Raw genomic sequence first — 27,845 nt, forward strand, 5'->3', positions numbered from 1 at the left:
CTTAAATTCTTTTTTTTGTTATTAACTGTCGTACAGGGATTGAGGAAAGACTATTAACTTTCCGCTGCCCTAACAGCCTAGAGAAGATTTGGTACATTTAGGTCTTTTTATGGGTGGGGAAATAATTTAACAAAAGTACTGTTAATATAATATTTATTATTTAATTATTTATTTTTTTAAATGTGAAATTAGTCCTTTCTCACCGGCGACACCACGAGCAGCTACGTGACGTCATTTCAGGGGGCGGGGCTTGGATTTTTTTCTGGTGTATTTGCAGAATACCTCACTTCCTCGGCTGCTGCCATTATTGTGGTGAATGAGGAAAGAAGAGTGGGAGATACGGGGACAGTGGGGGAAGAACGAGAGGGAGGGTGGTCTCAAGAAACAAGAGCTAGCTGCCTCTGGAGCATACAGGGAAGGGCCCTCATAACGGGCGCGAGCAAGCCAGGTTATGGCTCATTCGGCTACTAACGGTGTGGACCAGGATCTGGCCAGCAAGAGGCTGCACTCAAGGTAGGAAGCCTCGGAAGTACATCGGTATATCATAAGGGGGGTCAGCTCCGTAGCACGTCCTTGAATGCCGAAAAAGAGACAAGTAAGACGATTGAGAGAGAGAATAGCAAGGGCTGCCAGCTCACAGCTTTGCTTACTAAGGAGGAACTGGGCAGGGGGAGCTTGACCAGCAAGCTTTCACAGATTTAAAGAGCTCAAGACCCAGCCACAGCTGCAGCCAGAGCCCAGCTCCAAGCCTCATTCCTGGCTCGGGTCACTGAGCGGCTGTGGCTGGAATGTACAGACTGAGAGGAGCCTCATAAGATGCAGACGCGGTGTAACAAGGGGAGACTGGCTAAAGGGTGCACAAGCTGACAGCGCGCATGGTTTTTAAGGTGCGATGTGTGTGCTGAACTTCACCTTGAAGGGTGATGGACCTAAACCCAAATGCACACAGACTGGCTCTCAGAGCGTTGCTAGTTAAAACCCAGTGTTTAGATACAAATGTCACAGCCTCGTTCAGTTTCATTTGTAGTTTCTTTTAATCATCTTTGATGATCATCAGAAATATGTATACTTGCACCATTTGCCTCTTAATTAGCATAACATTTGACTGTGTCCTCCATGGCCAGGCAGTGAGAGTATTTATTAGTTTTTTGCATGATGAAGAACTCAATAATGACAGTGTTACCGAACTTTAGTTAAGTTTGACAAAACTTGAGCATATGTTATGTTGTTTGTGATTTATGATTAATCATCTCTATTTCATCTCAGATGATCCATTTGCTTATGAGAAATGTGATGTCTCATCATCTGGTCAGCTAGCTGACGGTGTGATTCAGCACCACTTATCACATAATTTTGACATTTTGTCCAGTGTCATGCATTGGACAAAACTATCATTAATCACTGTGAATATCAGAAGTATCCTACATTAAACACATTTATGGTAACATTGCCCAGAGAGCTGGGGTGAGGGAGCAGGCATGTTTATATATAAAGTCAAATCATGCTTGTATACTCTAAGTTGATACCTTATTCCAGTGGCTTTAAGGGATATGTAATATATATCTTAAGTGATTATGTTAGATACTTTAAGAAAACAACAATTAAACTTACTTACTATTGTCAAGCTGCAGGAGTGACATTCACAAACCCTGCAAGGTTATCATATGCTCTGCCAACATAAACACAAGATTCATACACACACACATGGGGTGGGTAGGACTGCTATTAGAGCTGTGATAGGTTTTCCTCTATTTAACTCAACACATGACCTTTGTACATGACGGTTTGGTGTGTGTGTGTGTATTATCTTTAAACTCCAAAAAGCTTAGGCAAGCACAAAGGGGACGTTATGTTTAGGATTTATTTGTCAACTGACCCATCCTGTAAAATCCTTTTGTTTTCTTCCTAAAATGAGAACGTGTCCGGCTATAGAGATTAGTATTTTAAAGCCTATTTGTCCACTTGTGTGTGTGTGTGTGTTTGTGTGTGTGTGATGATTGAGGAGAACAAAACAATCTTTATATCTTTAAAAAAGAAAGAAAAAAACAACAACAAAAAAGCCACAAAACATAATTAGCATTAATTCAATAAATAAATCTAAAAATAATAAGACAAGACTTACACAAGCTCTTTTTCAGTACCAAAGCACTTTGAATTAAACCCTCAAAAACAACTATTTGCTGCGGTTTTGTAAGCTTTGGAAATAGTACTGTTGTTTTTCCATAAACTTCATGTAATGGTATTTTCCCTGAACCTATACTAGATTTTTGCGACTGAAAACTGAAACGTTTACTAATACTTAAATTACAAATGTCTGACTCAGCACCTGTTGCCGTGTAACAAATGATTTGACTATAAAATTGTGACTTTGTGTCGTAAAAAAGCAAGCTAGAGAAAGGGATTTACTCTGAAATCTTTAAATCTAGCCTGTCTTTCTGTCAGTAATGACAGTAGTTACTAACTGAAATTCATCTTAGATTGACTAACATCATTGCCGTGTTCATTGCTTTGTTTTCATAGCCCCTGCAGCACTTGGTTCCCTTCGTATGGCCTACAGTGTGTGTGTGTGTGTGTGTGTGTGTGTGTGTGTGTGTGTGTAAGTAGCACTATTCAACCTGGCTCTAGAAAACAGAACATGCAGAGAGTAAAAATGCAGCTTCACAAGAGACTTAGACAAAGGAGAGAAGGAGAGAGTCTAGCTTTAACTGAAAGTGACATGCACTGAGGAAGGAAAGCATTCCTAGAGAGTTTCTCTTTGGTTTCCCTGACAACTAGCCATGGCACTCTGTAATTATGGCTGGATTACTGAGTGCACAGTTTCTTAGCTTAACCAAGATTCACAGTGTTGGACGTATAGGCCTTTAAAAATGAAATAAGAATCCATGAATTGAATTAAATCAGCTAAAACAAAAGTATAACTGATTTTAATGATGAAATATAATCCAAGTAAATTTGATTGCTGGCCATTAATTGGTTGAGATGTCACATACCAGTTGTAATTAAATACTACTCCGAAGCAGCGTGTATCCTAATGGGTTTACTGCTTTCCCAACTACATGCCTGATAAGAATCTCAGGTATGAGTGTTGAATAGCTATTTAAATTAGGGCTGCTCAATTAATCGAATTTTAATCACGATTACGATCTGGGCTTTCAACGATCATTAAAAATGACTGAGCCGATTATTAGCCCCTCCCTAATTTATCCGCGACACCTTAAAGGCCGGTCCGTGAAAATATTGTCGGGCATAAACCGTCCGTGGCGCAAAAAAGGTTGGAGACCGCTGATTAAGAGGACCCGAGGGAAGCTCGGAAAGCTAAGCAGAAGTTATTTGGAGAGGAGAGAGTGACTGCCGTTGGTTGAAAAGAGAGTTTAAAAAAAAAAACTTCAGTGGTGTTGCACACTATTTTATATTATTTTTTTAAAGTCATTGTTAACCCTTTAAAGCCGGTCAGAGCAGCACGCTCCATTTTGCGTAACTATTTTTAAATCCCTGTAGAACCTGAACCGTGTAAGCTAGCGCAATAATTTGTTTTGCATTATGAAACCGGAGGAGTTGTACTTACATCTTATGCCATCAGCTTGTCCTCGGTCACGGTTTCGTTCCACATATAGCTTTGCAAAAATTGCATAAAAAGCGCTTGCAGGAACAAAAACATAATATTCCAGAAACACGCTTTGCCGTTCCTATCAGCTGTTCGTAACACTTCCCACAGTGAAATGATGCACATGCTGTTTTCTTTGCAAATTTGCATCATAGGATTGTTTTTTGTTTTTCCTGCAGTATATAAAAATTGCTGTATCTCCAAAATAAAACTATGAAGACACTCAAAATAAATTTCCTGTTGTTGTAAACTATTTTTTGCAACTTTATTGTATTTAAAGTTTTGAGGGATAAGCCTCTTAAATTTCTCCAAGTAGAAATATATGTAAACAAAACAAAAGCGATTTTCAATTTTTTTTGTAGTTTATTGCACTTTTTTGCAATTTATGTAATTACTATGGACTTAATGCATACATATTATTAAAATATGGGCTATAACAGTTGTATTGATGTATAGCAACTTGAAATGCTCCCACAAATGGCACTACAGCATGTAAAAAAAATAATATAAGCTCTGGTGGACTTGGTTCTATAGTAAGTCTTAAAGGGTTAAATAAATATCGTCAAATAATCGTGATCTCAATTTCAGTGAAAATAATCGTGATTATCATTTTTGCCATAATCGAGCAGCCCTAATTTAAATGTCCTCCGGACTCTGCTCTGTACCAGGAGAGCAGCAGCAAAAGCCAACACGTGATCGAAGACAGCAGATGTGACACTAATGAAGTCAGACACAGCTTGGAGGTGGGCATGCTTTGAATGTACAGAAGTGAATCAGCTGCGCTATCAGCTGTGAGCAGACACTGAGGTCAGCTGATCTGCTGAGCGATTACCTGAAGTAACATTACACTCGATTTGGCCACTGAGGTTTTTTTTAATGTGGTCATGAAACAGTGGTGTCTGAAAGTGAGGGTGACCTTGTTGGATTTAGAGCTAGTAGTAAATGTTCAACGCTTGCTTTTACTGAATATTGTGCAACGAGGAAAAGGAAGAAGATGTCAGAACCAGGCGAGTCTATGCAAAGGTTGGTAGAGCTTATTTGCAGCATAACAGCTATTGTGAATGCAAGCTACTGTAGGTACAATCAATTCAATTCAATTTTATTTATATAGCGCCAAATCACAACATAAGTCGCCTCAAGGCGCTTCATAGATACAGAGAGAAACCCAACAATCATATGACCCCCTATGAGCAAGCACTTTGGCAACAGTGGGAAGGAAAAACTCCCTTTTAACAGGAAGAAACCTCCGGCAGAACCAGGCTCAGGGAGGGGCGACCATCTGCTGCGACCGGTTGGGGTGAGAGAAGGAAGACAGGATAAAAGACATGCTGTGGAAGAGAGACAGAGATTAATAACAGATATGATTCAATGCAGAGAGGTCTGTTAATACATAGTGAGTGAGAAAGGTGACTGGAAAGGAAAAACGTAATGCATCATGGGAATCCCCCAGCAGCCTATGTCTATTGCAACATAACTAAGGGAGGATTCAGGGTCACCTGGTCCAGCCCTAACTATATGCTTTAGCAAAAAGGAAAGTTTTAAGCCTAATCTTGAAAGTAGAGATAGTGTCTGTCTCCTGAATCCAAACTGGAAGCTGGTTCCACAGAAGAGGGACCTGAAAACTGAAGGCTCTCCCTCCCATTCGATCCACACCTCCAGGTCACACTATTAGGAAAAAGTTCAATCTGATCTCCGAATCAACAAGCCTTGCCTGTTTAAACTGAATGCCAGTTACGATTACTAAAAAGCATCAAGTTTGCAAGCCAAAAGCATGAGTCCAGTGAGACAAACAACGATAACACATCCTAATTTGATTGTTTTTAATGGACAGGAGGATTTATTACAGTCTGTTACTGTTACATTTAGGGCTGCCACGATTAGTCGACTAGTCACGATTACGTCGACTATCAAAATCGTCGACGACTGATTTAATAGTCGACGCGTCGTTTGAAGCTTTGTAAGATCACAAAAGACGCAGGAATAAGTGGCAGGATTTAAGAGTGTAATAACGGACTGAAACAGAAGATGGCAGCACTGCATGTACAAGGATGCCAGCTGCCGTTAAACCCCGAAGAAGAAGCAGCTGTGTCCCAGAATTCATAGCGCGGCCCAGCTCAGTTTACAACAATGGCGGCAGCTACTTAGTTTTAATATTACTCTTATTATTCTTTCTGGGTCACAAAATAAATGTTTAACATATTTTCAGGCGAGAATGTAGCTGTGTAAACCTCAAATATCTGCTCAGTTTATCAGGACACCACATATTTTCAAAAGCGCTCCGACATTTTCAGAGACGTCTGTTACCCACTAGCTCGATAGCTAGCCGGGAGCTAGGCTCACTAGAGCCGTGAGAACACCGGACTCCTGGCAAATCGTTTTCAAACCCACCGCTGTCTTTCGCTACTCAGGTTAAACATGATATATAAGTCACTTAGATAACTTAACAATGTTATTCTTTGGCTTTTTTTTTTTTAGTATTTTATTTGTTCCTGAGTAAATCGGTTTGGCTGAGATTAAAGTTATAGTTTTTACACAGCTGAATAAACGTCAAGCAGACAACTGATTATCAGAAGTGTGAGATGCTCGAGAATTTACTCCGGTGTCCCGTTATATTTTAGATAGCAAGGAGTTTATTAAACTTCACCGAAACAATCTGCAAATTTCATTAAAATTTAATGAACTATCATCTTGTCTTTATTTTTAGTTAGCACATACCTTGAACACTTAAAGCTGTAAGCTAATGATAGTTATATAAGAGCAGATGCTGCTGGTGCAGTAAGCTGTAGTTTTACGTCCAATGGATGATGATCTGATTAGTCGACTAATCGCAAAAATAATCTGTGACTAGTCGACTATCAAAATAATCGTTTGTGGCAGCCCTAGTTACATTTTGTTGCACAGAGGCTGTATCTTTGCACAAATCAATATGCTCTGTTTAAATCGTAAATTCCAAATGGACCAGTAATAGTTGTTACAGTACTGTGATAGTTGTGTATACTTACATTTCCGGGGGAGCTGCACATAAAGCTACAGCTCAGGCTATGGCGTAATGCGTGCTGCTCCAGTGCACCTACAGTGTACATTTAGTCTAGACTTACAACTCAAGCTTAACATCTGAGCTACTGCGCATTGTCCCCGTCTTTGTAGGCATTGTGTAGCCATGACCAGTTTATGTGTTGAAGGTCACCTTTCCATAAACCTCCACCAACGTAAACATTTGGATGTCTCATCTTTACTCCCCGTCTTTGTCTTCTGAGCTTTTTTAAACTTGCATTTACACTTTAGCCTAATGATGAAGCATTATTTCACATTTATATAGGTTATATCTAATTATTTGACAAATATTTATTGTTAGCATTATATTGTTTTCCACTGACATTGTTGCACTCTAACCTCACTTCTGCCTCTCTTACTTACTCTTGAAACCTGCCCAGTGTGCTACATGTACTCCTTGACGCCATGGTAACAGCGCTGGGAGTTTGTCTCTGTTAGACCACAAGCAGGCTATTATGAGATGAGTGTCTCCCAAACAGAACAATTAGAGGGGGTAATAAGAGGAGAGAATGGCCGACTGTTTGGCACAAATTCTTCTTACTCCGACCGCAACGATGGCAAGAATGAATGTCACTTTGTGGAAATCCTGCCATGAAATTTTGCTCTTTGTTTGCTTCAACTTTTCCCCCCTCTATTCTTTATTTTTTGTGTGTGAGTCAGCCCGCAGGCTGCCTCTTGAAGTTTAGTTTGCAGACTTTGATTAAAGTGAGTGAGGATGTGTTGACTTCCAACTTTACAACTGCAGAGTTTGGATTTTGCTCAAGCTTTTAAAAATATTGCGAGGCATTATTAAGGCAACACCCTTTTCCACAGCCACAGTTTTACAATGCAAGCCTTCATTGTTCGGCTGTGTTTTAACAAACTGAGGCCCCCGTCACCGTCTTTAACCAGACTTGCTGTCTTTTTGTTTTTCTTCTCATATTCTTGCACATCTGTGACTTCCAGCCATAAATTGAATTCTCATCCAATCACAATAGCACTGACGATTGGGTAGATCAACATTTTGGCTGGTGCCTCCCACCTACTCTTAGCATTATTTACAAACACTCTATATGCACAAATCCCTGCATAAGCAGTCCATTCAAACATTTAATGCACAAATCTGTGCTACATCAATATCTTCTTACATGAATTTGTCAACATTCTGTGATTAAATGCGCAAACATTTGTCTCATTACAAAGTTATTAACAAATGTTCACCAGAACTTCCTCAGACCATGCACACCAGTAGAGCAGGGCAATATGGCCAAAAATATTTATCGCAATATATATTTAAAAATTTGCGATAATGATATAACCGAGATATAATTGACTCGAGACCATAACTCTGCAACTTTATTAGTGCAAAAAACCCTCAGTGTATTTTCACTGAAACAAGCAGCTGTTTTTTTTTTTTATGCAAATTCCTTGCTGACAGTTTAACCGAAAGACATTTCCAGTGGAAACAGGCTGAGATATCCTCAGCATAACATGTATAATATCCACAAAACTTAAGAGGTTATACACACACAATACGGTAATATTATGTTGAAGCACAGTACATATTACTCCGTGATGCTCCCGACTATGGTAGCCATAATGCTCCGACAATCCATCAAGCGGTGCTCCTTCGTAGCTTGTCAAAGTTGTACTAAAACATCTTTTGACAGATTTTCGAGCACTGTGTACCACATAAAGTCGGTTCAAGGTTAGTAAGCACAACCAGGATTCATACACAAGGCACACCGGATTATAAGGGGCACTGTCGATTTTTCAGAAAATCAAAAGATTGATTTTAAGTGTGCCTTATTTTCTGAAAAACACGGTAATAGCGACGGCCCGCTTCCATGCTTTACCAAAAATTGTGCTTTTGTGTGTATCTGACGGATGAAAGCCAAACTAGTTCCACACCACTGAAGTTGCAGCATTTTTACGAACCAATTCTGGTTCATCTGTTTCATTCAACAATCCGCTTTCGCCCTTGTCATTCGCTTTTTCCACCATGTGCATATAAAAACAAAGGCACTGCACATGCGCGTTTTACCCATATTCTATCGCAATATTTCATTTTCTTATCATTGCCTAACAGTATACCGGTATTACCGTGAACGGTGTGATATGGCCCAGCCCTACTTTCACCTGTATTTTCATTATCTCTACAGATCCTATCTACTATAGAAATGTTGACGGGAGGGTGGGTGTTCACAGTGAGTCAAAGTGAGTTTGACATGCCGCTGATATAACTGATCAGCTTTAAGTAAATCGCCTCTGTATTCTTTTGTATATGCACCAACCTTATGCCTTTCATCCCTCTGGCTATGGCTGTTAGGCTCTGCTCCACCTTCCTGTTTGCACTGAAGGGTAGCCTTGGCACATTCTGATGCTGGTCTGTCTTTAAGCAAGTTGTTTAGCTATGGCTAGTGCAAAATTCATTTTAGGGCGCAAGGACTACAGAGCTGGCAAGTTTTCCTCCACTGTTGAAGAAGTAGCTGTTTTATGTATGCCAGGAAGATAACGTTATACACTTTCAAGGACTGTTATCTACGGTGGGAACTAGATTATCCACATTCCAGAGACTGGACTTTTGTTTGTTATTGTCAGCCATACAAAAAGGTGATGAGAGTCCCGCTTTTGCTCTAGCAGCATGTTTTTCTGCAACAACAGCAAAATTTGTTAATGTTAGCTGAAAGACAAAGAGCTGTGGAACCTCAACCAACAATACTTCACAATTTAATTGTTAGTAGTTTGCTAATTTAATGCATTTTTGATTTTTCGATGTCATCGAGGTTTTCACACAAAACCTTAATTTCTAAACAAGACTGGGTAATAGAAATGGACTGGTGACAGTGCTAACCACTGCATCATTGTGCCACCCTGTTAGTATTTGTATTTTTAGACCACTGATGACTTTGTTGCAATTCAGTATTGCACGTTCCAAGACTCTTCGATGGTTGGCTTTGCATGTTTCTCCTGTTTGTAAAGTAGTATCTAATTTCACAATGGGTACTTTCTAGTGAGCCACCTCCTAGCAGGCACGAGCAAAATACACAGTCTACCTTAAGAGAACAAGACTTATGGTTGCAAACTATATATATATATCCGACAATCCTGAACTTCCAATCCCTTGTAGTGGGTTGAGTTCTATAAGGATCTTGTAAAAATAATGCCACCAGCTTTTGAAAGATCTTCAGCCGCAGAGCTCCACTGAATAAACACTCTTTTGGTGTAAATTCATGGTTTAATTTTGGTTTCTACTCATTCTTCTCTTCACCTTCCTTTTTCCTAATATAGTTTATACAGTTATAGTGGTTGTTCCACTGCCCTCCACTTCAGCTATGAAAAATGAAATAATCATTTTCTTCCTGTTTACATTTTCCAATGAAAGTTTGTATCCAGTTGCAGGAGGAATTGCATACTGAAAGCAAGATTTCTGGGAAACTAATCAAAATCATTGAATTCTCTTTATTACATTGTGCACTGAGAATTAATATTAATACGTAATTTATTTGCATTCAATTTATCATGTTATTTTGCCATAAAAGGCAAAAATAGTATTTATTATATACATGTAGACGGCAAAAATAGGAAAAAAACCCGCTTAAATGTAAATTCCTATGTATATTTCCATGTTACTGTATAGACTGATATTTAATAAAAGGGGAAAACAACGCTGTAGTGAAGAGATCTCTTGTAAATCCCTTGTTTAGCTTGTATTTTGCTTGCTGCCCCTGTGACATTGTCTTGGTTAAGTAGGGCACTTGTTAATGTAGCTGTGCTTTCTGTGCTTTGAAAGCAGTTGGACATGTGTGTCATAGTGGCAAGATTTTCATGCAGGAAGTGTTTTTTATAGCTTTAAAATAAAATTAATCTAAAGATTAAAAACAGAAAAGCAACATGTGTTTCCTTATTAGTGAAAATAAGTTTATTTAATACGTCCCTTAGGTCTTATTTACTCACAGTGTCATCTGTCTCGGTTGGTGACCTAATAATGTTTATGCTAGTGTCAGCATGTAGTTGGATTTGTTTAGGCCACTCACTGTGCTGTATTGTCTCTACTGAGGAGGTGCAGGGCATTGGATTAGCCATCCCTGTCTCTCTCATCCTTTCTCTCTGCCTCTCATTGGGGCAATGGTCAAGCTTAGATATAAGGTATTCACTTTGTAATCATTGACTGTTCCTCTACTCTTGCCCAGAATGGTCTGTCATCATGCTCCCCTGTTCTTTTAAAACCTGATAGAACAACTGGTCTCCGGGTCAGACTTGAGGAGAAGTTGAAGAGGATTAGAGATGAGCACAATTTTCTGTTGGGAGTAGCGGGAACTGAATTACATAACAACAATGGATATCTTAACTTGATTAAAATCATCTGGATTAATAAAACATAAACTTGTAAACTTGTGACGTCTTAGAAATTCACTTGTTTTGGAGCTCAACGTTCGTGTGGAATGATCTCAAATTCCCTCTGGACTGTTTTGTCTGCAGGTTGCTTCACTGTGTAGTTTTGGAGCGATCTTGAGGACTTGAATAGCACACATTTTTCTCGGCTGGCTTTGGACTGTGGTTAGAATTTACAATTGGAGTGTGTCCAGGTTTGTTGTAATGTTGCTGATATGGTGGTTTTTATTGAAGCTGGGAAATATAAACTTTATAAGACCGCAGTTTGTTAAAGTGTGAGAGGAATTCTTAGTTGTAAGCATAGTACTTAAATGAACTCTACAGAGTTCATTTAAGAGTTTTCTGATAAAGTTAGTTTTACTTAACAATACCATCATGGCATCTGAGCCTTGTCCTCTGACTGGAGCAGAGAGAGCCGTGTGTAGACTTGTCCACTGTGGACCCCGACCTCAAGCTATGCTAAAGCCTTTACCTCTGGAGCTCCAGGTGTATGTGGACAAAACAAGGACCAAGCAAAAACACAGGTACTGTAAAAAAAAAAAAAACAAAACTCAAAAGTAACCCGTCAAGTTTTTACAAACCAAAATGACCTTGGTGAACACATACATTCCATATTAGGGCAATGTTATGAAATCTGACTAGAAGATAGTGTAATATTAGCTGCTTTAAATGACTGTTCACGTCAAAGTAAATCCTTTTTGCCTCAAAAATGACGATGCATTCGCGTCTTCGATTTGACAATAAATAAGCTGTAATGCAGAAAACTGCAAATGGTACGACTCTTTACCTTTTGAATGGAGCCTTTTGCAAAGCCTTTTGATTAGATGCAAGGATAATCCTTGCTTATCTCTACATTCTAGTACTTTATCTGGAATTTAGTGTTACTACTAAACTGTCTGGTCTTGTTTATCCTGGATTATGCAATGCATTTAGGGTGTATACTTCTGGATATAGCTCACTCATGAAGCCTTGTTGTATGCTTACAGTGAGTTCTGACTGGACACCACAGATGCTTTGCTGTATTTTAGCTCAGCAGCCAACTTCAATCTCTGAAACATAGTTTTGTTAACTTCAAGGCATGGAGTGCAACATAGGGCAAAATATTAACCCCCTTAGCTGTTCAGAAATACCAGATTTTCATAGACTTCATGCATTAACCCTGCAGAGGTCTGGCATCCTATCCAGCGTGTACCCCTGCTCTCATCAGAGACAGCTGGGGGTAGGCTTTAAGCTGCCGGAGCCCTGAAGTAGATAAGCAGTTAAGGAAGTGGATGGATGACATTGTCTCAAATTGCAGTCAGTAGAGAACCATATTGTTTTTCAAATGTTTTCTCTCTGGTGTGGGTGGGACACTCTGTCTCTGTCTTATTTTGTTTCATATCCTCATAAAAATCTCAGAACATGCAAGAGAACGGTACATCTTCGAACATCAGGCTGTTAACTGATTTAAGCAGTTAAAAGTGTATCACCTTTTCAAGGTGTTCGTCATCGAGCTCAAACTCAGTTACTAAGGCAACAGTCCACAGAATTTATTACAGACCTTGTTGTCATGGCGATACTGCGTCTCTGTGAAAGTATATTTCACTGCGACTGTAATGGTATCCATGTTTACTGTATGTCCTAATCTGTGATCGGGCTAATGTTTTTATTTCATTAGTTTCATGACTTTATTGTATGCGTGTATCGTGCAGGATGGAGGCCTCGTGCTTAGAATTGGCCTTGGAAGGAGAGCGGCTATGCAAGGCTGGGGACTTCAAAGGGGGAACAGCGTTTTTCGAAGCAGCCGTAAAGGTCGGCACAGAAGACCTGAAGACCCTCAGTGCCATCTACAGCCAGCTGGGCAATGCATACTTCTACCTTAAGGAGTATGGCAAAGCCCTGGAATACCACAGACATGACCTTACCTTAGCAAGGTGAGCAATGTGCACAAGCTATGAGTAAAACATTCACCTCAGCTTTGTGCTGCTTGTTTTGAGCTGCTCGGGAGTCTTATTCAACAATCTGTTTGCTGCACTGTAAATGGTTAATAAACTTCACATTTGAAATCTTTAGCTGAGAAGAACTGCATCTTTACGATAAGGGAACTTATACACAGATCAATAAACCCTGCATGCGTACTGCATCCATCACACGGACATATAAGAGGACTGTGCACCAGTATGCAGGAATCATATGCTATGTTCTGTTATTTGATGTACACACAGTTCAAAAGGAAAACAGCCTTTTCCACCCTTTTTTCTTTAGATGATTTGATGCATGGAAACCTTCATGAATTTCAGACAAAGAAATTAAAAAAAAAGTGAGGAGACTTTTACGTAGTAACAGTTGACAAATACCAACTGGATATTTATCTTGTGAGTAATCTGGTCTCCTGCAGTTAGTGCAGCTGGTACTCCTGCAGGGAACTGATTAAGAACCCTAGGGAGATTTACCTTGTTACATTACAGTCTCACCAGGGCCACTGGGGCTTGGTCCTCGGAAGTAGGCAACTGTTGTTGCAATATTTTAATGGTTATTCATTAGCTAAATGGATAACTCGTGGCTTCCTGTGGGTCATCTGGGCTGCCTGCTAGAGGACAATAACATAATGAAACAATGTGGCAGTAGCAGGTTCATAAGAGCATATAGTAACTGCAAGCACTTAGTGCATACCATCTTTTAGTTGCTCAGTTTCAAAGTGTGAAAGTGAAAAAAGGAGAACGACACAATGGGGAAATTATTTCTCACTTCCAGCATGAAGAGAAAGTAGGCCATAGCAACCAGAGAGGAACTAATCGTGTTGACAAGTTCCGATTCAGCGATGCATGATTAAGCCTAAAGTAATTAGTGGACATGGTGCTTTATTTAGTGCTTGTTATGCTTTATAATGCATTGTCAGTGACTCTCTAGGGTTGTGTATAACTTTACATGTATAACAAATAAAGGAAATCAGTTATGTTCAATAGCCCGTTGTTGAATAAATGTAATATAGCAGCAATATGACTGAATATCTTACAAATTCCTTGATGTGGATGGTCATTTTAGGTCCAGAAAAAACAGTCTTGGAAAACAGAAACAGTGACCAAAACCACAACCTTAAAGTGACATTTGATTTCCTTGATTCACTTTGTTTTCTTCACCAGATGACAGTAATCAAATACGGTCTGTTGTAGATATTAATTGCAGTGATATTTAGTTTGTGGTACACCAAGCTTATTGTGTATTTTTTATTTTATTTATTTATTTTTAAAATAAAAGCTGTGTAGATCACTGATTGATCTAAATGTTTAACTAGTGGGGTCTCAAAAAAGCAGTGATTTTGATTCTAATGGTGCAAGATCTCCGAGCAATAACTTGGTCTTTAACTCTGCCACTAATCACCAAAGATGTCTTTCCTCCACAGAACAATAGGAGACCGAATTGGAGAAGGAAAGGCCAGCGGCAACCTCGGTAACACTTTAAAAGTATTAGGGCGTTTCGATGAGGCCGCTGTCTGCTGCCAAAGACACCTGGACATTTCTCAAGAGCAGGGCGATAAGGTAAGATTATGTACATATATTTGGATATCCAAACAAACCAACACAAACAGAAATATGAAAATCTTCTCGGAAAAAGATAGTGGCAGCCTGTGTTTCTTCACTGTCCTGAAGGTTGGAGAGGCCAGAGCACTGTATAACATGGGGAACGTGTTTCACGCAAAGGGCAAACAGCAGTTATGGGGCTGCACCCAGGAACCAGGGGACCTGCCTCCTGATGTCAGAGACACACTGCAAAGGGCTACTGGATTTTACGAGTAAGTATGTTTTATGCCTGTAGAGCAAATGAATGTATAGAACAGCTACCAGAGTCACAGTAGTCAGTAGCTCTGACATACGAATGTTGCTGCGTTTTGTGGTACTATTGATGATTTTTGAATATTGTCAATTCCCTTTTTTGTCAAGTAGTGGCCGAGAGTTGGTTTGGCTGCTTTCTCATTTTAAACAGAATAACAGTGTACATGTGTGTAACACTGAATTTACTTTTGAGTCCCTGATGATTAAAAGCAACCGTCACAGCCCTCACTGTGCTACCGTCTTTATGACTGGGGTGAGGGTGACTTTGAAAAGATTTTTTAAATCTGTTTTAATACAGTCTTGGTACCACCACTGTGATAATGAAGGTTTCATTTTATTTTCACCATACTATCAAATATTTTAATTTCTACTCTCCTGCTGTTATTTTACCAAGATCTTTGTCAATAATATGCCAAGATAAGAGCAAATAAGTTAAATAATGTGTGCCAATCAGGTAAACATGATGAGGTCCTTGACCCGGTTTCTCCTCCACATGTTGAGAGGGTTGAATTGGGGCTAAACTGGCCTAAACTTATTGTAATGCAGGTTTTACAGCATAAAGTCTTCAGTTGAACTTTGATAAAGGAAGTGTTGTCTTTCAACACAAGAAGTACAACACACTGAGTATATTGCAACACATCATCTTATTTCTTTATAAATTATGGGCTGAAATGTTCACGGGCAGGCTGTAAATGACATTAAAAAGAAACCAAATGCAGTTAGTGCCAATTTGGTGTTTCTGAAAATATGGCCAATACATAAGAAAAAGGGTACACTGAAAAAACACTATTTTACAGATAGAAGTGTGTGCAACATAGCTCATCTTCCTGGGTAACTTAAAGAGCCCATTTGGAAAAAAAAAAGAATTAATATTTCACTTTTTTGGTTTCTTTCTAACTATAATGAATGTAGTAATTGCTTTATATCAACATCAATTAATTAGCTGTTGTCTCATGTCATACCTCGCATAGTAGACTCAATTCTGTTGATTACACATAAAAATGGGAATGCAAAAAAAAAGTTCAACAACCAATAACAACTAAATGCGTGTGCCTGGATGTGTAGGATGAACCTGTGTTTGGTCAAAGAGCTTGGCGACCGAGCTGCTCAGGGGAGGGCCTACGGGAACTTGGGCAACACCCACTACCTGCTGGGTAACTTTGTGGAGGCTATAAAGTTCCACCGTCAGGTAAGAAATCCACATTTCATCCACAAGTTTCAAGATCGCACTGCTGTAATGCAGAGGTGGGAGGTATCAGCCATAATGATTTCATATGAGCAGTTTTCCAGCTTGGACCATTCACTGTGCAGCTGTTCAGCAGCCGTGGCCTCCCATCATATAATACATGTGTGATACATACATATCATGTTTGGGTGAATGATGTTGAAGTTCTTAGGTGTATTAATAGATTGTAAATTAAGTAAGGAAACTCAATAAAACATATTTCAATAAAAATGTTTACAAGAATCGCGTTATTACACCAAGTCAAAGAATTTATAAATCCCATTTCTTTTTAGATAATGTGCTGCTCACTCGTAGTTCCATACTTGACCTACAAAGTGGAATGGAATACAGTGCTGTGCAAAACCAAAATGCTGTAAACAAAGAATGCTTTCAAAAATGGAAGTGTTAATCATTTATTTTCATCAATCACCAAATCTAAATCAAATCAATACTCGGTGTGGCCACACTTTGCCTTCAAAACAGCATCAATTCTTGTAGGTACACTTGCACACAGTTTTTGAAAGATCTCGGCTGGTAGGTTATTCCAAACATCTTGGAGAACTAACCATAGATCTTAATCATGTAATCCCAGACACACTCGATGATGTTGAGGTCAGGGCGCTGTGGGAGCCATATCATCACTTCCAGTACTTCTTGTTCTTTACGCTGAAGATAGTTTTTAATGACTTTGGCTGTGTGTTTGGGGTTGTTGTCCTGCTGCAGAGTACATTTGGGGCCAATAAACAATTATTTATATTTCTGAAAGCATTCTTTGTTTATAGCATTTTTTCACACCTGCCTAAAACTTTTGCACAGTACTGTAAATAGATAAATAATAATTCTAAAAGGAATAAAGCGTAGTTGCATATACGTTTGTTTATATTATGTGCCCTTTTTGCAGAGATAAAGTTGTTCTTTTCTTGTTTCCCTTTGCTTTTGGAAAATATTGCTTGTTTTGCAGTATTTTTGCAGTATTTTCAGACAGAAATAAAATGAATTAATGAACAAATGTTATTTGCATCTGGCTGAGCAAAAAAAAAAAAACCCCAAAAGATTTGAATGAAGCTCTTTCATTTTCCAAATTTGTTTCACAACATCATGTAAAAGATGAACCTAATGTTTTACATATGTTTTGCCTTGTCTGGTGTGGTTTTGGTGGCCTGTGTCCTTACTGTTGTGGCCTTGACATCCTGGATGTTTGAACTGCAGCACTGAGTGAAACTACATTTTCTTTATTTTAGCCTCCTTTATCTGTTAAATGCACCTGAGAAGTAAACAGGTGGCCCGCACCGAATTTGCTTTGGTGTTGAGATAAGATCAGAAACATTTGCATGACTTGAGCGTTTAGCTTCTAAGTTCAGTCAGAGTAGAGTACAGTTCATTTAATTTCAGTCAGTGAAGCAGATGGTGTTCCTGAGAGATGTTTTTGCTGGTCTTATCAAGGTACATGTGGTGTAAAAGTGTGTGTTTCAGTGCTTTGGTATCTATCTAAAGCTGCCCTAGCGGACAGTTTGCAGAGATTGATGGCTACTCATACAGAAAAAGGACAAAATTGGTTTCTTGGTGAATCAGCGGGAAGCATGGCTTCCGGCTTCCACCCTCCATTTTTCTATTGAAAACCAAGTTTTTCCACAAGTGGGAAACTGATTTCTCCCCTTCCTTCCCTGTTACAAATCTATCAGTATGCTGCAGAGGAGAGGTTTCCTATGGAGAGAATCAGAGGAGCTGATTTGATGCACCGCTGCTGCAGCATCACCTCTGCTTATGAAATAAGGTTTCCTACAGAGCTTCCAATATGAACTTGTGAAAAATCTCTCTGCCTGAGCACCAAGTAAAACAAATGCACCTAAGTAAAGCAAAGTGAAAGGAGGATTTAACTTGTTGTCATTAAAGTTAACAATTGAAATTAAAAGTCTTGATTTGTGAACTTGTTGCTGTCATCATTTACAGCGATTATCCATTGCCAAAGAATTCGGGGACAAAGCAGCTGAACGGCGAGCTTACAGTAACTTAGGCAATGCCCTGATATTCCTGGGACAGTTCAACACAGCCACAGAGTACTACAGGTGAGGAAAGAGTGCAGTCTGACATCTAGTGGATTGAAGGAGAAATGAAACAATTTTAACCACTTAGAATATCTCATGAATGCTTAAGTACATGTAGTGAAATAGCTATGTAGCTGTTTAATCATCATTCTTATTCATGTACCCTGTTTCTCGCATTCCTTTGTTAGCCTCTATTTTCTTCATTTTTTCCCAACCCTTATTTATCCCATTATTTTCCTTCCTATAGGAAAACTCTGCAACTGTCCAGGCAGCTGAGGGATCAGGTGATGGAGGCTCAAGCGTGTTACAGCCTGGGCAACACTTACACTCTTTTACAGCAGTATGAGAGGGCCATAGACTATCACCTCAAGCACCTGTACATAGCGCAGGAGCTAACAGATAGGTATTGTTTAAAAACAATTGAAAGAAAACCAAACAAATGACCACAGGAACAGGTTTTTTTTAATGTTGTGCGTTCACTTTTTCATAGGGTTGGAGAGGGCCGTGCATGTTGGAGTCTGGGAAATGCATATGTGTCTTTAGGGAACCACAAACAAGCGCTTTACTATGCCAGAAAGCACCTGGAAATCTCTAAAGAAGTGAGAAAGCTTTACAAGCGCAACAATATAAAAAGGCCGCTTGCATTTTATGTAATTTTTTTGTCTCTTTGTCCCTGATTTCATCCGCAGATTGGAGACAGAAATGGTGAACTGACAGCCAGGATGAACGTGGATCAGCTGATGGAGGCCCTGGGGGTCACTGAGAGCGACCTTTCACCCTCAAGTTCAGAGTTTGAGATGCAAGGTAGCACTGAAATTATTATTTTTTTGCTTTTTTTACATGAAAGGTAATGTGGTCATGCTGGACTTTGTGTTTAGGATATACTTTATTGATGTCGAAAGTTGGGAAATTATCGTCACAGTAGATAAAGCATGAAAAACAACCTGCTATGGTAACATGAATACAAGATCCCAAAACAGAAATAGCTCAGAAATATTAAAAAATATAATTGTTGATTAGTTTGGTCAGGTACTTTCAAGCAAAGGTCCCACAGAGATGATCTCTTGCAACAAAGTGTGTGTCTGGAATATGTCAGCGCACAAACTGTATCATGTAGCTTGTTAGCATGCTGTTGTTTACGCTCAGTATTAACTTCCTTGTTTTGCTCAATTGTGTGAAGACGGTGCTTCTTCTTTTCAAAGTATGTGCATATACTAACTTCTCTCACAGATAAATGCACCAATCCAGAACACAGGACCTTTCTCCTGCATTTACTCTATCGCTTCTCCCCAAATAAAACTGCTTATCGCTGATATGTAATGTGAACGTCCTCATGTGGTTTGCAATGTCTGTTTCTTCAGCTGACAGAAAAAAGGCAAACCAAGGCTGAGAGGAAAGGCTTCTTACACATATGCATGCATAAACAATAAATGGAACAGCATTGGATAGTGCTTATTATCACTAAGACACACATATATATATACATATATACACACATCTGCATTAAATTAATACATTTTTATGTTTCTTTAGTGGTTAATCTGCTAGCATGTGCAGACTGTGTAATCAAAATTATGTTTTTAATGGTAAAATGTAATAATAACCATCATCATCATTGTTGTTGTTATTATTATTATTATTATTACTATTATCCACAAATTTTTACAAAAAAGCTGGAAAAAATATTTGCTTAAGATGCCAAATCACACCTGTTTAACTTGCATTCTTAAACAGAAAATGTTAGTGATGAAATTATTTGGTTACTTGTTACTTAAATACACATAAATACACTTCAGCAAATTTGTATTTAATTTTTTTTTTTTTTTTACAGATTTCTAAAATATTTCTGTTTTGTTGTTATTATGACAGGTCATGGTTAAGCACTACATATATATAATCAAAAACAATCTTGTAAAAACAAGAATCATTCTGAACTTTGTTGAAGTAGTTAGTAAATGTGCAGTTAAAGGCTTTTCTCATCCGATTAGGCCCACACATACTGCACAAGTTCTGTGTGGTATGTGTGGGCCTGAGCAAGCTAACTACAATGTTTTATGTGTGCACAAAATTATAAATGCAAAACAAACTCCACGTGGGACGGTGTGTTAAATCTGCACTGAGGCTAAATGTGACAGAAAACAAGTGGTGTGTGCATATTTATGAGGTAGGATAAAGATACTTGTTTCACTCTGTGGTCCAGGAGGATGGGTTGTCCGTAAGCCATATCAGGCCTCGAGTAACAACAATGTTTTATTGAGTCCCCTCAAATGGTCCACCAGCTCACATAGACATCAGAGCCTTGTATAATAAAGTGAGTAGAAACTGTAATATCTGAACAGTTTGCCTGGCTTCTCTGTGATATTTGCTTTCATAAACTATCCTCCAGGCAGAAATTCACACCCATGTCCTACATTTCCCTCTGGAGCAGAGCTGGAAAACAGACTCTTATTCACTTTGCTTGCCTAGTGGTCGGCCTAAGCCTCATATCCACACCGAACATCATGGGACCACAGCCGAGATTACAGCCTACTGCGAAAATAAAAGATAAACAAAGGGCAGCTTGCAAGCTTAAATCGGCTCATAAATGGGATTCAAGACTGTCTAAGTGATCAAAACCCAAAATTGCAATATTAAATATTTGGGGGTTTTTTTTGTCCTGTAGGAGCAAGACCCAAATTCACCAAGAGAAACAGCATGGACAGTGTAGAACTGTGGAAATACTCTTCAGATAAGGTGATTTCCATTATTTGAACATGTCTCTAAACCACTGTAGGAAAATGTGCCTACATTGTGATCCACCTCTAACAGCATGCTCTGTTCATGCAGAATGGTGAGAACCAAGACTTGGAAAGTATACCGAGGAGATCTAAGAGTCACCTGTCGCAGCCTAGCAAAAGAAAAGGCTGTTCTGACAGCCAGTCATCAGAGGAAAGGCTGTGGTTTGACTCACCCGTGGACACTGATGACATCACTGTGCAAGTTCCACCTCCAGTGCCAGTAAGTGGCCTCAATGTTGCTGTTTTTATTAAATACTTATTGACTCCCGACCTCACATCATATCCTTATTGCCTCGTCACTGCACTCGTAACCTGATCTTCAACAAGTATCAAAAATTAAACAGTAGTTATTCCAGCTCCATTTCATGGAATACAAGTGAAAATTCTTAAAGTATAGGTGTGTTCCTGTGTCTCTTTTTGTTTTTAACCCCTCCCCCCTCTTTTTTTTTTTGCTGATAACAGCAAACAAAAAACTTAAAATTTAATTTCAAGCTTTACAGTTTCAAGAAGCCTAAAATGTCAAGGATTTTTCTTATAGGATTTTACCAGCACTTGAATAACAGTTTGTTTAAACTGTACACAAAAGCTTTATAAGCATAGTAGACATTTCTGTTTATGGACTCATTTGAAATAACAAGAAAATGTAGATATTTCTGTTACAGTATAACACAGACACTCATTTACTGTACATGGACTGATGAGCGTTCATTTCACCAGCTTCATATTTCTAAGATACACCTGAGCCTCAGTGCAATCTCTTACAGTGCATTTGAGTAAAGGTGGAGATAATTTTGTAGAAAGCGCGAGATGACTGTGAGATGGTGAATGTTTCACTTAACTTCGCTTTCTTATCTTTTCTGTTCATTGTAGCTTCTGCTTTAAAGCGAAAAATGAGGGAGAAAATACATTAATTTCAAATAACTTTGGTAAACGATGTCTTCTGCAGTGTAAAAGTGACTTCTCTGTTAATAATATAAACTAGATTCTTAATGGATATGTTTTTCCCCCCACAGCTGTTCTGTCTGACTCACCACAGCACCTAATCATGCCTTGTTTCTGTGGCACTGCTAATTGTTGTTATTAGTAATGTGACATGCGGGAAAAAAAAAAGAGTGAAAATTACAGGGCTTTAGGAATAACAGTTTATCACAGCGAAGTAGAAATAGAAGTACAGAAGTAAATGTGGGTGATCTTGAGTCATACCTATTTTCAAATCTAGCATTAAGACCGTTTAAGACCATTTGTGTATCTGTGAGCTGCAGATGTTACGACTTTTCTTTGTTTTTGCTACAAGTTAATGGCTGATTTTTGATGAAACCATAGGGGATAAAGTCCTCTGCTTCGGTTGCTAAGCATTTCGTGCTTCTGCTTTTTTTCCATGCTACATCTGCAGCATGCAGTTTGACATTTGATTTTGCCATAGCGAGTGTATCTAGGCAGATAAGCTAACTTTAGCTCTCGAGTCGGTTGAAAAAGCTGCATCGTGCTTAGTTTTTAATATTACCAGACGACTCGTTGCTTGTGTCAACTGCGCCTGCTTGATAGGGTCGGGATTACCCAAAAAGTACCGGCCAAGTTTTAATGACACTTGAATGGAAACTGTTTCACAAATTTAGCCTCACCAGTAGCTTGTGAACAGGCATGCCAAGCTCCATGCTTGGGGCTCGGGTTGTTAATGGGCCACTGAGGACTGACAAACTTTACTCCCTCCCTGTTAAGTAACCAGCAGATGGTTTGCAATGACATATCAGTAGAAAAACTCCTGAGAAAGGGGCCCTAGGTAGAGGGTGAATGCAATGCACACCAGCAGTGTAGACTATGAGAGAGTGTTGGGTCTAATTGGGATTTCAGTGATGTTTAGTGTTACTCCTTTGTGGTTTAAGTACATGGTGTGTATGTTAATTGGTGTTACGCTTTGTTCATGAATAAATCATTATGATGTTTGATCTGAGTGCTCGCTGTGGGGGATGTCTGCAGTGTCTGTGTCCTTCTAGTTTTTAAAAATCAGAAACATGCAAAAAGTAGATAAATGCACTGACAGGCAGTTTAGGCTGTATGTACCAGGGAAAAAGTTATGTAGAAGACACAGAACTCAATAAGCAGTGCTTTTCTTACATTGGTTGAAATCTGGCAAAGGCCTCCCTCTTCATACTCTATAGACAGGGGAAGGTTAACCCTGAAAGAAACCTCTCCCATCAGGATTAAAAAATTTCATCATAGAAAAAAGTTAATCACTTCCTTCTAAGGGGGGAAGTAGACCTAAACCATCAAGCAAAAGGCCCACCAAAGCATATCAAAGTCACCAGATCCCCCTCGCTTTGGGGGTCAGTGATTCAGGTCCTCCTTTCATTTTGTCACCTATCTATACTTTAGGAAGAACTTCCTTTTATCATTCACTGTCCCGGTCTGACAGTACTCCCAGTCTCTCTCTGCAAGCACACACATATCTTTACTGTCTATTCTCTTCCTCTCTCACCATCATCACGTGTTCCTTTCTCTCTTGTTCTTTCCATATGGCCTACTTGATTAGTTGGCCTATACAGAGAAGCAAACGACAGCATCCACATAGAGACAGAGAGGAAACTGCTTTAAGTCACATTGGGTGTGTGTTTATAGAGCCCAGTCATGTGAGTTTGTAAGAAGTAAGTGAAGATATTGGTGTTTTTTGCCATCTGAGAGTAGTTGACTTCTGATGGAAATGGGTGCTCGCATGCAGTTCACTCATAACTGTACTCCTCCACCCATCTTTCTACCCCTGCTGCCTCCCCCTCTTCCCCTTTGTCCATACCAGCCCTCCCTCTTAGCTGATAATGTGACCTTGATCAGAGAAGCTCTACTCTCCCCATAGGGTCAACCCCCCCCCCCCCCCCCCCCCCCAGCTCTCCATAATGAGTTGTTTTCCCACAGTGAGTGAACAGGACAAAAATGGCCTGCTGGAGAGCTGCACAGAGAGAGTAAGATAGACACAGAGGGAGAGAGAGAGAGAGGAGGCGGCAGTGGTTGGTAGAGATTAAAAAAACTCTGGAAGAGGAGAATGCAAGGAAATTAGAGGTAGGTAGTAGGAAAGCAGAGAGTGATGTAAAGGGGTGGGTGAAAGTAGGGGAGAAGGAGGTGTGAGCCAGACGTGCGGACAGCGCTAGACAGAAAGAGAGCTCATAAAGACATGAGACAGAAGGGTAGATAGAGGACAAAGAAGTGCTGCTGGTAAGTTGTCTCACTTTTTGTCTTGTAACTTGGAAAAATGGCTTCCCGCTAAGGTTTAGCGGGGAGTATTCACTTTCTTTTCACGTTTGATACCGAAGCGTGCCTTTATTTGCAGTTAGTGTGTTTGTCTTGCACTGCATGTAAAGATATTTTGCTGTTTTCACTGAGCAAATACCGCAGAGTTGGGAAAAAAAGACGTTTCTTTATGATCTATAGTACAACTTTTTGTGTATTTTAAACAACAGTTTGACTTTTTCAATGCAGAAGTTGAAAAACACGTGATTCTTAGAATAGAGATGCATGAAATCTGGTGTCTGCTGACCTACTTCACATATTGCTGTAAGGCAAAGTGATTTGAGCTCTGTTCAGTAGTCGGTGTTGAAGGTGTTCAAAACAGATTATTTGGAACAAGTCTATTATATTTGCTGCGCGTGGGAGAGGAATGCAACCAGAAAACTTTTATAAGGAAGACCCCATCAGCTTGTGTTGATTTTAGTGCCATTGACCCAAGTTAACCTGCTCTGGCACTTTTGTGTCACAAATATAATGCAGCGAATGTTGTCGATTGTTCAATGTTGAGATATGAAAAGCCAAACTTTTGAAAAAGAAAAAAAGAATTGCTATTAGGCTGTAATTTATAAACTTAAATAGATTAAATTCAAAATTACTGGCCGGTAACAAGTTTTTCAATATTATTCTGACAAATGTACAGTATTATATAGCACATATTTTCCTAGCTCTAGAGGGTCTAGAGAGTTAATGCAGCAAGTGTGATCATTTATGCACAAATGTTTATTTCGAAGTGCAGCCCACCACCCTTTTGCACGATTGTAGTTTAATATTTTGTGAAATATGCAGCTGAAAGTTGTTTCTCTTTTCAGTCTAGCACTTTGTGATGTGTTGCGTGAAAGTTGGTTTGTTAGCAGTTTTCCATCAGATGATCGCTGGATCAGCAGCTTAATTTTAATTTGAGATGGTGTTAACATCTCATTTCATCTGCTGCCATCCGGTCTGGCAGATAAGCTTTTGTTTCAGAGGTATGATATTGTAGCCCGACTGCCACAATATTTAGCAGCATTGTTCAAACATAATAAATTCCACATCTGCTTTGCTAGCACGGGGTATTTGTTTCACACATAAATTATCCACTTCACTTGCAAACTTGTGTGTATTATCAAGACTCTGGCTGTGTTTAATTAAAAGGAAAAAAAAGCATCATTCAGCAGGATATGAGCGAGAGAACCTCTTGGTGTTATCTCAGAATAAACAGCAGAAAGCTGTTGCTGGAGGACTGATTCCAGGGAAGTCAGTGTAACACAAAAATGGCATTCAGTCGATGTGACTAACCCATTGACTAGATCTGATACACAAAATGATGTTTAACAGTTCAATAATTCTGTGGCAGCTGCTACATTTTTTTTAAAAGATTTCCATCTGATTTTACTAGTTGATGGTCATTGGGCCATATGACTTGCTGCAGCTGATACTCATTTTATGTGCTTGTATCACATTCCGTATGTAGGTCAAGGTAGTCTCTTCAGAAGTGCCATCCCTTGTGAGTTAATCAGATTATTTTTCACCTCCGCGAGCTGGCTATCTTGAAAATCCTCATTATGCAACTCCTAATGGCATTGAGCTTAATTAAGTCACCTGCACATAATGTTTTTTTAATGTACGAGCAGTTCATCATAATCAAGTGCGCTTGAAATACTTTAGTTGCCTCACTTTCAGGAAGTATCTTTTCAGACAGAGCAGCAAAAAATAAGAAAATGAGAAAACAGGCACTCGGCAGATAAGACAGACGCTCTTTGTGCTTAAAGTGAGAGATTTGTTGTTTTCGTTGCAGAAGCTGGGCCGTGACCCCTCTGCTGAAGACTGCTTCTTTGACCTCCTCAGCAAATTCCAGAGCAGCCGCATGGATGACCAGCGCTGCCACCTCGATGAGCCACAGAATGGAGACAACAGAGAAGGCGCCGCAACCTCCATGTCATCCCTGAGTGAGATGATAGGTTTGTGACAACAGCATATGCCTTTTATGTCTTTTGTGTCCTATCTTAGGATTAACTGCTTTCTTTATGGCATCTCTGTTCTTGCTGAAAGCTCATCCCTGCAAAGGTTTGGGATCTACCAGATCATTTGCACTCACTGGGATATCTCCGCCCCCCTTTTTCTTTAGATCCTGCAATTACCACTTCCCCCCAGACAGAGGAGCTGTTTGATTTGATCGCCAGCTCTCAGAGTCGACGTCTTGATGACCAACGCGTTAATGTTGGTAACCTCCCGGGCCTGAGGATTACTCATAACAACCTGGGTCACCTGGTGGGAGAGGGAGATCATCAAGAGCCCAGTGATGACTTCTTCAACATGCTTATTAAGTGCCAGGTAATGACACATTAGCACACACATAAATTTGAAATGTGGTTGTTGTATTGTTTATGTAGGTTGCCTCTTTAGCAAATGTGAATCCTATATTAAATAATCTGTATGCGCTCTTTCTGGTTCTAGTCATCTAGAATTGACGATCAGCGGTGCTCCCCACCAGAAGCGGGCCCCCATGCCCCTACGGTGCCTGATGAAGACTTCTTCAGTCTGATCCAGAGGGTGCAGGCCAAGCGTATGGACGAGCAGCGCGTCCAGCTGCCCACAGATGACCAGGAAAGCCCTCCGTCCCCAAGTCCCGAGCCAGCTAGCGGATTTTCCAGCTAGGATTTGGTGAATAAAGCTTCATGTCAAAGAAAATGGAAGCAGGAAAAAAGGAAAGGATGAGCCAACATTTAAGGACAGTACTAAAGGGTGAACTAACAAGCTTTTTAATAACAAGACAAATTCAATGTGCAATAGATGTTGCCCTGTTAAATGTTGCTCAGTGTATTATGTTAAATGTGTGTAAATATAATGGCAAACAGGCAGAATTTAACCTCAGTGATGCAGAGAAGAGGAAAATGAAAGTGTGGGGGTGACATGATTACAAATATTAAATATATATTTAATCTAATGCCTTAATCAGCATTAAAAAAAAAAGAATCTGACTCAAGATTGTATTCACGGGTGTCAGATGTGTTTCTTCTAGAAGCACATTGTATAATATGGACATTTAATATAGATAGCTACAGTGGAAGTCACAAAGACTTATTTATAGAAACAGTGTTGACATTAGAGAATCTTAGAATCTTAAAAACATACCTGATAATGAAAATTTGAGACAGATATATCTGAAGTGCTCAATGCTGCTTTTATCATTCGATTTTCGTGGTCCCCACTGCTCATAGAAATGTGCTGTTATTTACAGTATTACAAACCCTATCCCCCAGTGTTATGACAAAAAATGCTTTGGTCAATTTGAACTTCTCCATTATTGGTAACTGCACTCCATCCACACGAAGTGATTATATTTGGTTAAATTAAAACACTGATTTAAGTCTGGTTTCCCACGAAAATGCAATTTATGCGAATCTATGCCTTTAAAAAGTGCATCTCACATGCTGTGCTAATGTTACTGAGCAAAAAAACAAAACAAAATCTGCAACATTTCACAGGCTCAAAAGTACGATGGTGTGATATTTAATCTCCAGTTTATGTTTCTGCTTGGCTTTTAAAGTGGTGCTATCTGCTGCCCTTTGTGTTCAAAAAATTCTGATAATGGACTACTGCTACTTACTGCCTTTATTGTTACTTAAATAGACTTAGAAGCAAATATATTAAATAAGAAATGAGACACGTGTGTCATATTTTGAAAATTCTAACACGGTG

The 27,845-nt window shown here is 39.3% G+C and overlaps 1 protein-coding gene across 1 annotated transcript; it reads left to right on the forward strand.

Annotated features, from left to right (window-relative positions):
* The first annotated feature begins 268 nt into the window (after positions 1 to 268).
* On the forward strand, positions 269 to 27,614 carry gpsm1b (G protein signaling modulator 1b). Its single transcript, XM_080864302.1, has 14 exons — positions 269 to 513; positions 12,724 to 12,945; positions 14,415 to 14,550; positions 14,662 to 14,804; positions 15,910 to 16,033; positions 18,020 to 18,135; positions 18,362 to 18,517; positions 18,605 to 18,713; positions 18,804 to 18,918; positions 20,777 to 20,847; positions 20,941 to 21,111; positions 25,942 to 26,104; positions 26,272 to 26,477; positions 26,601 to 27,614. The coding sequence occupies exons 1-14, from the start codon at positions 452 to 454 to the stop codon at positions 26,799 to 26,801; spliced, it is 1,995 nt and encodes a 664-aa protein (XP_080720428.1). The 5' UTR covers positions 269 to 451; the 3' UTR covers positions 26,802 to 27,614.
* Positions 27,615 to 27,845: the final 231 nt, after the last annotated feature.

Source organism: Rhamphochromis sp. 'chilingali' (assembly GCF_963969265.1).
Source record: "Rhamphochromis sp. 'chilingali' genome assembly, chromosome: 2".
In the NCBI taxonomy this organism is placed as follows: Eukaryota; Metazoa; Chordata; class Actinopteri; order Cichliformes; family Cichlidae; genus Rhamphochromis; species Rhamphochromis sp. 'chilingali'.

Excerpts from the sequence above, each read along its gene's own strand:
- gpsm1b (XM_080864302.1), top strand. The coding sequence starts at position 452 with ATGGCTCATTCGGCTACTAACGGTGTGGACCAGGATCTGGCCAGCAAG. Across the intron at positions 14,805-15,909 it reads AGGGCTACTGGATTTTACGA|GATGAACCTGTGTTTGGTCA; the intron begins GTAAGTATGTTT and ends CTGGATGTGTAG. Across the intron at positions 18,518-18,604 it reads GCGCAGGAGCTAACAGATAG|GGTTGGAGAGGGCCGTGCAT; the intron begins GTATTGTTTAAA and ends ACTTTTTCATAG.